The sequence below is a fragment of the Syngnathoides biaculeatus genome, chromosome 7 (assembly GCF_019802595.1).
Source record: "Syngnathoides biaculeatus isolate LvHL_M chromosome 7, ASM1980259v1, whole genome shotgun sequence".
NCBI lineage: Eukaryota > Metazoa > Chordata > Actinopteri > Syngnathiformes > Syngnathidae > Syngnathoides > Syngnathoides biaculeatus.
In genome coordinates this window covers 22,687,765-22,700,726 of record NC_084646.1, presented here as the reverse complement: position 1 = coordinate 22,700,726, position 12,962 = coordinate 22,687,765, and the positions used below count along the sequence as shown (strand labels likewise).

The 12,962-nt window shown below is 41.5% G+C and overlaps 1 protein-coding gene across 1 annotated transcript in view; it reads left to right on the top strand.

Moving 5' to 3' along the window:
* Positions 1-12,962, top strand: part of LOC133503641 (E3 ubiquitin-protein ligase RNF220-like) — a 38,801-nt gene that overhangs the window by 19,653 nt on the left and 6,186 nt on the right. Inside the window, exons 2-6 of the mRNA XM_061825438.1 lie at positions 2,695-2,824; positions 5,009-5,051; positions 5,141-5,233; positions 9,328-9,370; positions 9,630-9,719. Of these exons, the coding sequence (XP_061681422.1) occupies positions 2,695-2,824; positions 5,009-5,051; positions 5,141-5,233; positions 9,328-9,370; positions 9,630-9,719 (399 nt within the window). The remainder of the gene's footprint in view (positions 1-2,694; positions 2,825-5,008; positions 5,052-5,140; positions 5,234-9,327; positions 9,371-9,629; positions 9,720-12,962) is intronic.

Here is a 12,962-nt window from a genome sequence, read left to right as displayed (position 1 = left end):
TCCACATGAATTGTAACACTCAATTAATCAATTGATTGTGCTTTCTGCTTGATGACAATTAATCTATTGCCATACAACACTATCACCAGCCATGATTTTTGCTTGTTAGGCTTGAAATTAACACTGCCTCTTCTTAGTGCTCTGGAATGCAGCTTTTTTTTTTTTTTTAAGTTCCAGTTAAATCTATAAAGGTTGCCAACAGAGTGGAAAATTAAGATGTTTCATTGTGACGAACATTAAGTTTCTAGGAATGACACTTGAAGTCAACAAATGAAGACACACTGGACAGCCAAGAAAGGAGGTCCTGAACTGGCGAAACACCTCGAGGAAAGAGAAAGGAAACAATCAGAGACACTAACACAGTGGAATCCATTAGATGATGGGCCCTTGAAACTGGGCAAGATCCAACAATAGCATACCAACAGTCCATCTAAGTTGGTTGCTGTAGTGAGGGAACAGTATACAAGACTAACAGGCAGGTTTTACAGCCCCCTGTTGTGTGCCTGAGACCCCCCAGGCTGAAGAGGGTCTCAGTCTGACTGAACCTGACAGCGTTTATCTGGGCAGGGCCAAAGGGGTTGGAGAAGTGTAAAAAAGTGGTTGCGAACCAGCTCCTGTCACTTACGCAGCACAAGCATCAACTGAGCAAACACACTCCAACAAAAGGCACATTTAATCTGATGTTGGGATGATCAGAGGTGAGGGATTCCGGGTGAGGCTACAACTGGAGGGGGTTTGGGGAGCAGAATCCCAAAGTGGTCCAATAAAACACCTGAAAATCAAATCCCATTGCTCTTATCGTGGTGCCTTTCAGAGACGTTATCTGTTGAGGTAATGTGGTTATAAATTCAATTTCAGCACCAAGATTTCATTGTTTACTGATGCCGACATGTTGCGGGCGGCAGAGCGCAGCAAGCACAGGAACGTTCGATGCGTGTCGGGAAAAGTCATTTAGGCTTCCACAAGGGATGCAAAAAAAGGTGTGATGGGGGAGGCGGTGACACAAGGAGAACTGTCATTCTCCCAAGGACACCGCTTTCTTTTTCCCACCCTGTGTTTTATTTATAGGGCATTTTGTCCAATTTAGCTGTGTATTATGTGCTGATGTCAGAGGATACCTCTTACAAACAGATTTTGTTTTGATTAAGTGATAATCAGGTGCTTCCTATCCACAAAACTTTCCAAACCTGCTTGTTATAATCTACTTTCGAAATGATAACTTGCACAGCCATTGGATTTTTCTCTTCTTCACGCAGACAGCAAATTAGGTGTGTCTTGCCTACTAGCACTCGGTGATTGATGGCTTTCAGGAGTAAATCACCTCATCTACTAGGTAAAATCTTGATATAGTGGAGCTCCTTGGGCTCCCAGCTGGCTGCTTATGGCAGCAATCCATCAGTGGTGCCCAATGGGCCGAGTGGTCCTCTTGGGTAATGTTCCTACATACAGCCCATGATGTCGACACACTGATGGCAGGGACACCAATGTGTGTGTGCATGCTTGATTGTGTGTTTGTGTGTGTGTAGCCATGTCTCCGCCAATATCTGTAATTTGTATACAGTGGTACCTCTACTTATGAAAATAATTCATTCCAGAAGTAATTTCGTCACATAAATAGAAGGGCTTTTTACATGTAGATAGCCTAATCATTTCCAAGCCCCCTGAAACCAACAAAATATGCATTCAAAGAATAATAAAAATTATGTTCATTTACCTTTGACGTTGGGGGAGTTTGCAAAAAGAAGGGTGAGTGGGGGACGGAGTTTTAGGCAAACTATGACAGCCGAGAGAAAACATATGTACGAACATACACACACACACAACTTAATTCCATTAAGGTTTGTTTGGCCCATGGTGACGAAAAATGAATATACTTGCATAAAACACCAACAAAAAACTCTGGAAGAAGTTGTACTTTTCCAACGCACGATAGCTTTTGACAACGTGTGAAAGTACTTGGTGATGAGTGTCCAAGGGAAATTAAAAAGCATTACAGGTTAAGACTGATGTCCCTCCTAGCCAATGGGATGCCAGGAAGATACTACGGTGATAGCCAATGGGAAAACAGCTCTATCACGCTATTTGAACAAGATACAGGATGTTTACGTCTGGTGGAATTTGGGGGCTCTGAATCAGCACCCATTTGTTCTTTTCATATCCTGATTTTTCATTCGAAACTTGACAATATTTTTCCAAGGAAACATTTTGTAACCCGAGTTTTTCGTTAGTTGAGACCTTCATAGGTAGAGATACCACTGTACTTTGGTCAACAGAAAACACAAAACCACATAGGAATTATCGTTGTCTGAACCTCTCAACGGTAGCAAAAAACTGTAATTGACCATCCAACAAAATAGAGTAAATATTATTTTGGCCTCTATTCAGTGGAATTCAACACAATCAAAAAATAATCACAAGCCTCAACAAGGTGTTTCAGATATTTTTTTTGAATAATAATCCTGTTTAGCTTAGCTCCTGGGAAAACGCCCACCTTTCAAATGCTATCTAAATCACAATTAAATAGTTAGCACATGGCATACAATTGCTTTGCATTTTGCATGAAGTTTATTTCAATGACTATTTTGGCCGTTTTGTTGTCAATATTATTGGATAAGCATATTTTCTTGAACAACACTTGTGCTCCCAGTGTGTTCCACATTCCATGGCTTGAATTGAACTTTTGATTTTGTGCAGGTGGCAAGGTAAAGGTGTTGTACGATGCCGGGGCTCCAGTGTGTCCAGTGTGCCAGAGTGTTCTACGACCAGGGGAGCTGAAAGAGCACATGGAGCAGGAATTAGCCAAACTTAGCCAGATTCAAATCAGGTACCACAATGTCATCAGATATTGATTCAAAAGCTCTCTGGATATCAATGTTTGCCCACTCCTTTGTAATATTAATAATAATGTATTACACTGAGGGTATGCTCACACTGCAGGTCAATTCTGATCTTTTTGGTTATTGTGACATTGGATCTGATTTTTTTCATGTCAGGGTGAACACTACTTTTTTCATATCTGATTCGGGCCTTTTTGAAATATGGACATACAACTAGATATATAACTGATGCAAGTGCAACGTGAATGATTGCAGAGTGCTCATCTGACATGTTCGGCATCAAAATTGTCCGACAAAGCAGACATGGCACAAAACCACATAGTTCATGTTCAAGTAACTTTACTATCAGATATGTTATACATACCTGGCGTACAACGTACCTGACATAGCATTCCTCTCAGACCTGTGGTGCTAGAATAGACTAAACAGTTAAAATAATAGAACAAAAAAAATGTTAAAAAATGATCTGTCTAAAATATGTACATTGTGCCTTATACTAGACAGTATAACCAATATGGCCAAACAGTTGGGTAATGTTGACAGTCCTGCAAGTGTAAGGGGAACACTGCGTCATTTTTGCATGAGCTTAATTTCTGGTCTCGAGTCAATGGTGGTTGGAGCCAGGGAGGGATAATATTAATCAAGCGATAATTGAGTTGAGCATCCTTAGTGGCTGGTGGATGAAACTTTGAACCTGCTGGTTTTGCCCCAAAAGCTCTGTATTCTCTTCCCTGATGGCAGCAATTTGCAAGAGGCAGTGGGATGGGTTAGGGGGGTCACACGCAATCCTAGTGGCCTCGCAAGTGAGGTGGGTGTGATAAATGGCGGATAAACCAGCAGAAAACAGTTAGTGGAGAAAAGAAGATGCTTTACAACTGGGAAATATAAGAAAATGTTGCCTCCGATTGTATAAAATCCTTAAAATTGCCACAAATGTGTCATGATGGACGTGCACATGAGGCCGTATTTACTTCCGTAAACATGGTACCTCGCAGTTGTGTGCTTGCCTGTAACATCATGGCAATGTGGGATGTGGGAGAAAACTGGAATGCCCGGAGAAAACCCACGCAGGCATGGGGAGAGCATGCAAACTGCACGGGGGGGGGGTCAGAATTTTAACCCCGGTCCTCAGAACTTAGGCCAACGCTCTTCAGCTGCATCACCGTGCGGCCTCAAGTCGAATAGTTTTTTTGTAAAGTGAATGACTACGTAATAAGATCGGATTGAGCAAAAAAAAAAAAAAAAAATCGGAATTGGCCTTAGATATTACTTTTCTAGGCACTCAAAGACACTTTATAACTGCACACATTATTCATTCACTCGGCAATCACGTGGTGGTGGTAAGCTAATTGTGTAGCCACCGCTTCCCTGGGGCATTCTGATGGAAGCGGGGCTGCCATTCTGTCCCTACAGCCCTTCTGACCATCACCAAACAATATCATGATTTCCAGCATCTTTTGTCATATTATTTTGTTCTATATCATTTTCCACAAGCTGTATCCCTAACAGTAGCCCCCAACCCCTGTAGTTTCCTCAAGTGGTATGTCCCATCTTCCCTGTCACCTGTGTGTAATGTTTACAAGCTGCCTCATTGTTCCCTACATATTTCATATTGCCGACTACAGGCGCCAGGTAACAAATCATACAGTATGAGCCCCAATAATGTCCCAGTAATAGATGCTTTGAGGCTAACATGGTTGCTTGTGTATGTGCAGGAAGAGCCACTCATGAACACACACACACACACACTGCATAGCAGCTTTGACCAGAAGAAGGATTTCGGCAATAAAGACATTACACTCCAAATCTGCTTAAAGACCACTTGGTGGACAGTAATGGTCTCAAATTGAACTTGCCCCACAGGAACACTTTATGTGTATCTACGTGTGTGTGTGTGTCTCGCTCTCTGATTCTCTCTCACTACACAAAATGAGATAGAGATACACGCACACATACACATGTACACGTGTCCCTGTTTGTGAGATAGATTGAGTGAAAAGATGTGAAAGGAGGTTTGTTATACGCACACATGCATGCAAATTTAGACAAGATAAAGCTGGCTATTTGTGAGTTGATGTTTATAGAAACATATTGTCTTTGTTTTACAGTGTTTGTGTATTTTGTATTGTTTACATGTGTGCTCATGTATTATTTACCTTTCTTCTCACAAGCGTCACTTCGGTGCAGCACGACCACCTCATGAGGACACCGAAGGTAAACACTCTTTTGTGATAGCTTCATGATTTGCATTTAATCTGTTGCTCCTCACCCCTTCTGTAACTCCTTTTGGTCTTTTTTTTTAGTCCCTTTCATTCTCTCTGCACATCAAACACGAAGTAGCTTCTCCAACCTCATCCCCTCGATCGGCTGATGACATCCACTCTGACCGATATCAGGTGAACCTTAAAATGATCAGAACCTGATCTTAGACCATCCATTTTCTATAGCGCTGATGAGAATGGCAGGTGAGCTGAAGCCTACCTAGCCCAGCTGACATTGTGTAACGGGCAAGGTACACCCGACCACAGATTCTCAGATCCACACCTGTGGACATAGAATCTAGCACGCATTTTATCGGAATATAGGAATAAGCACTAAACCAAAACAAGCACTGAAAGAAAATGAAAACCTGTCAAGATTTAAACCCAGATTTTTTTAACTGTGAGGCAGATATGCTCACTACTAAGGCCAACGTGCATCCCACAATAACTTGTAATTCCCACAAAAACCTAGTTTTTTATTTTCCCATCAAAATATTAGGTACAAATAGGTACATAGTAAACCAGCACGGTGGGGCACTCTGGTTAAAGCGTCTGCTTCACAGTTCTTAGGTCAAGGGTTCAAATCTCTGCCCCACCTGTGTGGAGTTTGCATGTTCTTCTCATGCCTCCATGGGTTTTCTCCGGTTATTCCAGTTTTCTCCCACATCCCAAAAACATGCGTTCATTGGAGACTTGTGATTATGAGTGCAGCTGTTGTCTGTCTCCATGTGCCCTGCGATTGGCTGGCAACCAGTTCAGGGTGGAGCTCGCCTCCTGCCTGAACATAGCTGCGATAGGCTCCAGCACTCCTGTGACGCTTATGAGGATAAGTGGCTCAGATGGATAAACAATACAAGTAATAGGTATATTTTTCTGGTGTTTGAATTTTTATTTTATACAATGAGAGGGACAAACTGTTTGCAACATGATGCTTTGCAGTTCTACACAACTATGAACTACAAATCACAATGAATATATTATTAAATTAGTACCTCTGTGAACTCTACTTACTGACTTACTTACTTAATTAATTAATTAATTGGTTCTTAAGTGCTTCTATTAGATCTCATTGGATTTAGGCTTACCTAATATTGTAGCCAGATAGTGTAACGCCAAGAAGGTTGGTTCATTGATCTTGCAGGCGTTGCAGCCACATGTTTTGTTCATTAACACACACACACGCACACACACACAAAGGTTGCTCAGGTAGTACTTAGCGAAAACATTGTTGCTGGTCTTGATGTGGTGCCAGTGTCTCAGCAGTTTTATGAGCTCCGAGTTGATCACACGCTGCAGCCAACACTCACAAAAAATATGTTCATCGATGGTACCGGTCCCTTCGCTCCAAACTGAGTAACTGTGTAAGGAAATAAATGAAATTAGATGCAGATGTCCCAATGAGCTCACACTTCCTCTTATGTTCAAATTGCTGTTTTTTAACTGTGTGTATTTTTTCCACTCCAAATTAATAACAGTGTAGGATCATTTTGATGCAAAACTAAAAGAGTAGAAAAAGTACAAAAAAGTTCTCCTTTTTTCCTCCAACAATGTTCCCCCTCCTCCCCAACTTTACCTTTATTTAACAAGGAAAACCTCATTCTGAATAAAGCTCTCTTTAGATATTTACATATGGCAGCATGGTAACGCAGCTGAAAGCGTTGGTCTCACAGTTCTGCGGTCCAGGGTTCAAAGGTTCCCCGCCTGTGTTGAGTTTGCATGTTCTCCCCGTGCCTGCATGGGTTTTCTCCGGGCACTCCGGTTTGCTCCTACATTCAAAAAACATGCAACATTAATTGGACACTCTAAATTGCCCCTAGGTCTGATTGTGAGTGCGACTGTTGTCTGCCTCCATGTGTCCTACGATTGGCTGGCAACCAGTTCAGGGTGTACCCCGCCACCTGCCCGAAGATAGCTGGAATAGGCTCCAGCACTCCCTCGACCCTTGTGAGGATAAGCGGCTAAGTAAATGGATGGATGGATGTTTATGTATAGACAAACAATGACTCACATAAATTAATCCTTATGGACAAATAGAGTCTTCAGTGAAGTTAACATTCATGTTTTTGTATATGGGAGGAAGCTGGAATAGCCAGAGAATACCTTCACAAGTCCAGGGAGAACATGGAACCTCCACACAGATCACGTCCTAATCTACGGTAAATGGGGTATCCTTCACAGTATGGAAATAAACAACCATTCAGACTGAAATTCCAACCGAGGGAGAATTTAGTGTCTTTTGTTATTTTGGTCGAATACTATGAAGAAAATAAGTAGTTGAACACCCTGCTATATTGCAAGTTCTCCCCCTTAGAAATCAAGGAGCGGTCTGAAATTTTCATCGTGGGTGCATGTCCACTGTGAGAGAGATAATTTAAAAAGACCATTCCAGAAATCACAATGTATGTTTTTTTTTTTAAAGATTTAACTGTGTGATACAGCTGCAAATAAGTATTTGAACACCTGAGAAAACCAAATCTTTATTTGCAATTACAGAAGTCAAAGGTTTCCTGTAGTTGTTCACCAGGTTTGCACACACTGCAGGAGGGATTTTGGCCCACTCCTCCACACAGATCTTCTCTAGATCAGACAGGTTTCTGGGCTTTCGCTGAGAAACATGAAGTTTCAGCTCCCTACGAAGATTTTCTGTTGGGTTTATGTCTGGTGGCCGGCTAGGCCAAGCCAGAACCTTGATATGCTTCTTACAGAGCCACTCCTTGGTTTCCTGGCTGTGTGCTTCGGGTCATTGTCATGTTGAAAGACCCAGCCACGACCCATCTTCAATGCTCTAACTGAGGGAAAGAGGCTGTTCCCTAAAATCTCACAATACATGGCCCCGGTCATCCTCTCCTTAATACGGTGCAGTCGTCCTATCCCATAAGCAGAACAACACCCCCAAAGCATGATGCTACCACCTCATGCTTCACAATAGGGATGGTGTTCTTGGGATGGAAATCTTCATTTGTCTTGGTCCAAACACAGTTAGTGGGATTATGACCAAAAAGTTCAATTTTGGTCTCATCTGACCACAAAACTTTCTCCCATGACTCCTCTGTATCAGCCAAACGGTCATTGGCAAACTTAAGACGGGCCTTGACATGTGCTGGTGTAAGCAGGGGAACTTTCCGTGCAATGCATGATTTCAAACCATGATGTCTTGGCAACGGTGATCCCAGCTCTTTTCAGGTCATTGACAAAGTCCTGTCGTGTAGTCCTGGGCTGATTCCTCACCTTTCTAATGATCACAGAGACCCCACGAGGTGATATCTTGCATGGGGTCTACTCCGATTGAGATTGACCGGCATGTTTAGTTTCTTCCATTTTCTAATGATTGCTCCAACAGCGAACCTTTTTTCACCAAGCTGGTTGGCAATTTCTCCGTAGCCCTTTCTAGCTATGTGGAGTTGTACAATTTTGTCTCTGGTGTCTTTGGACAGCTCTTTGGCCTTGGCCATGTTACAAGTTTGAGTCTTACTGATTGTATGAGGTGGACAGGTGGCTTTATGCAGCTAACGACCTCACACAGGTGCATCTCATTCAGGATAATATATGGAGTGGAGGTGGACTTTTAAAGGTGGACTAACAGGTCTTTGAGGGTCAGAATTGGAGCTGATAGACAGGTGTTCAAATACTTATTTACAGCTATATCACACAGATAAATTGTTAAAAATCATACATTGTGATTTCTGTATTTTTCTTTTTCGATTATCTCTCTCACAGTGGACATGCACCTAAATTTCATACCCCTGCGTGATTTCTAAGTGGGAGAACTTGCAATATAGCAGGGTGTTCAAATACTTATTTTCTTCACTGTATGCGAGAAAAGTGGAGTTCGAAAATGTATGTTAAACAAAAAAATTGTAAATTCCACACCAGGACAGATGTGAGCTGAGATTCAAACCCTGAATTTCAGAACTGGACTGCATAGGCGTTTATTTTGAGAACACTGTGGTGCCCGAATCTATAACTGTTAACATCGCATCCATCTATTTTCTGTACTTCTGATATTGACTCAAGTAACAGCTTGCTAGTGGATATCCCAGCTATCCTGCGCGAGAGGAGGGATACACCCTGAACTGGTCGCCAGCCAATCGCAGGGCACATAGACAGAAACAACCATTCACACTCACATTCGCAGACTCTGAAACATGTAGCTGTTTGTCATCTGTGTAATATGCATGTAAGTAGGTATAATCAGCCATTTTTAACACTGTTATTTTTCTTTAATACAGACATTTCTGCGTGTACGGGCCAACAGACACACAAGACTAAATGGTATGTTGATGATGCATGTTCACAAAAGCAAATAATTTGTCTCTTTGCTGCTGACTCAGTCTGACAATATAAACGAGTAGTGAGTGAGACTCACAGCTCTGAACTTCGATGGATTATCTTAATACCTTCCCTTTACGTTGTGTTGTGTTGGGTGCACACATCAGCTCATTTCCCCACACGCCACACCCAACCGGCCTAGCGCCCACACGAGCAGAGGAGTTATTAACCTTTCACCTTTGACCTCTTGATATGTTAACAGTCGACGACCTCTGCTGGTGCAGGTGCTACGTCAAATCTGCCCCATTACGCTCCCACAGCGCAGGAGCCCAACTAGACTGCACACAAGCTGGTAAGACACAACACGTGCAAACTGGAAGCACTCTGAGACAATAGAAAAGTCAAATGTGTTATTACAGCGGGGCTAAAAAATATTCAGTCAGCCACCAATTGTGTAATTCTTCTACTTAAAAAGATGAGGAATGCTGTTAATTTTCATCATAGGTAAACTTCGTGAGAGAAAATGAGGGGGGAAAAAAATATTTGTCTGATTTTTAAAGAGTTTGTTAGCAAATTATTGTGGAAAATAAGTATTTGGTCACATAGGAATTTTGGCTCTCACAGACCTTTAACTTCTTCTTTGAAGCTCTTCTGTCCTCCACTCGTTAACTGTGTCAGTGGCAAAGACACGTGTCCACAACCTCAAACAGTCACACTCCAAACTCCACAATGGCCAAGACCAAAGACGTGTCAAAGGACACCAGAAACACAATTGTACATTTGTGCTGGGTCTTCTAAGCAGTTTGGTGTTAAGAAATCCACTGCGAGAGCAATTTTTTTTGAAAATGGAAGACATGCAAAACCACTGATAGTCTCCCATGAACTAGGGTACCTCGTAAAATCTCACCCTGTGGTGTTAAAATGTTCACAAGAAGGGTATGCAAAAATCCCAGAACCACACAGGGGTACTTAGTGTATGACCCGCAGAGAGCAGGGACTCAAATCCTGTGGTTACAGAAGTGTCCCTCCGGTTAAGTCAGTACGTGTTTGGGCCCGTTTGAGGTTTTCTAGAGAGTATTTGAATGATCCAGAAGAGAATTGGGAGAATTTCATATGGTCAGATGAAACCAAAATAGACCTTTTTGGTAAAAGTTCAACTTGTTGTATTTGGAGGAGAAAGAATGCTGAGTGCATCGAAAGAACACCATACCAACTGTGAAACATGGGGGTGGATTCCCATCCCTTTGTATTCCTGCAAAGGGACCAGGACAACTGATCCATGTAAAGGAAAGAATGAATGTGGCCATGTATCCTGAGCTTTTGAGTGAAAACCTCCTTCATCAGCAAGGGCACTGAGGATGAAATGTGTCTGGGTCTCTAAACATAACAATGATCCCAAGCACACTGCACGGGCACTGAAGGCGTGGCTTTGTAAGACCATTTCAAGGTCTTGGACTGGGCGAGGCAATCTCCAGATCTCAACCCCACCGTGAATGTTTGGAGGGAGTTGGAAGTCTATGTTGTCCAGCGACTGCCCCAAAACATCACTGCTCTAAAGAACATCTACAAAGAGGAATGGGCCAAAAAAGCAGCAAGAGTGTGTAAAAACCTTGTGAAGACTGAACGAAAACGTTTGACCTCTGTCATTGCCAACAAAGGCTCTATAACAAAGTATTACGATGAACTTTCATAACTGACAAAATATTAATTTCGCACCATAATATGCTAACAAATTCATTTTGTCTCTTACTCATATATATATATCAGTAATGAAATACATCTGGGAAGTACACTGAAACTCAACATTTTTTCGAGTTTCTCATTCAATAGCATGCGAAACATATTTATCCTGTATCAGGTAGTGTATGTTTTACTATAAATAAATGCATGTTTTATATACACTGTATATCAGAAAATACAATAAAGGATTGACCTTAAAAATAATACACGCTTAATTAGTCCTTCATGATAACAAAAAATACAAAACACCTGTATCTTTTACCTTTTGATATCAAATTGATGATACTCCTCATTCAAAGATATCCTTAACCGACATTAATTATAATGTGCGTTTATTACATCGTAGGAAATAATTCACCATAAAATATTATATTGGGGCGTTTTATGTTTATCCATATAAAGTGAAATAATATGAGTACGATTATTAGATATCATAAACATCGTTAAATATGAAGATAATCCAATTTTCTTGCATATCCTTCCATACATTTTATTTGCCGCTTATCCTCACGAGGGCCACGGGGAGTGCTGAAACCCATCCCAGCTGTCATCAGGCAGGAGGCGGGGTACACCCTGAACTGGATGCCAGCCAATCGCAGAATTTCTTGCATATGCTTCACATAAACAGTATATCATTTTCTCTGCCTTTTCTTATTCATTCAGAATCTACACAACACAATCTGGGTTTGATCCATTTGTTTAAACAAGGTTTACAACCCATGTATGGCCAAAATAGTGATAATAAATTAATTGAAGGAATATTTGCCACCTAGAAGCACTGCAGATCTTATTCAGCTTCCAGCTGACTCTTCAAACTGCCATTGCTGTCGAGGTCTGTTAGCCTTTATTGGGTTTATAACAGGGCACCATAATGACTTTCTAAATCCACGTCAGAGGAAGAAGAGAGTGTGTGAGTGTGTGTGTGTTTAACTGTGCCCGGTGTTGATTAATCAACCTCTCACTTTCCTTCTTCCCTCTTCTTTCCCGTTTGATGAGCTCTTCCTCATCTATGACCACCTCTTTAACCCTCATTATATTTGCTGGCCTGGCAGCACTCGGGGTCACGGCCACCTGCCCCAGTGTGTGCGTGTGTGTGTGTGTGTGTGCATGCATGCATTCGCGCGCACCACCGCTTTGTCACCCCACTGTCAGGAGCCACAGTCATGCAGGAATTAAGCGGTCCTAAAACTTAATGTCCCTTGCTCGCAATCTGCAGTCAGTGTGGTCCCAAAGGAGAACGAGGAGCTGCTGGTGTTCTGCCATGTTAACTTTTATATCAAAGAAGAAAGTGTTGGGGGATGCAATCGCAAACTTTATTTATTTCATTTTAGTCCACAAGTCTTTTCATGGTCTTACTGTATGTACAGGTAATATTTTGTTTCAGGATCTGTGTGTTACGTAATCTTACCAACAGATAATGTTCACCGGGAAAACACCACAATGCACTATAAGGGCATTCAAATACAGTACAGTATTTAGATATGCTGTTGCTGTTCAATCAAAATCACACAACTACAAACTTTAGTCCTTTTAGTCATGAAATAGTGTTATTAACTAAGACAAAATCATTTTATTTTTCCAATCAATTTTTATTTATATTCTGTTACTGGGTGTCTCTCCCCTGCTATATTTATGCGCAACTTCCTATCTGTAGATTTGTTTTTGTTTGTCACAGACTTTTTTTTTTTCGCACCCAGAACATAAATCAGTGTTTTGTTTAGACCATGTTTACATTTAGTTTTCTTTGTCATACTTGGCATCTCAACATGGCCCAAAACGTACATGTCTCACTTAACTTTGAAAAAAAATCATGACATGGGTTTTCCTCATTGATTCAATGTTCATTCAACAGACA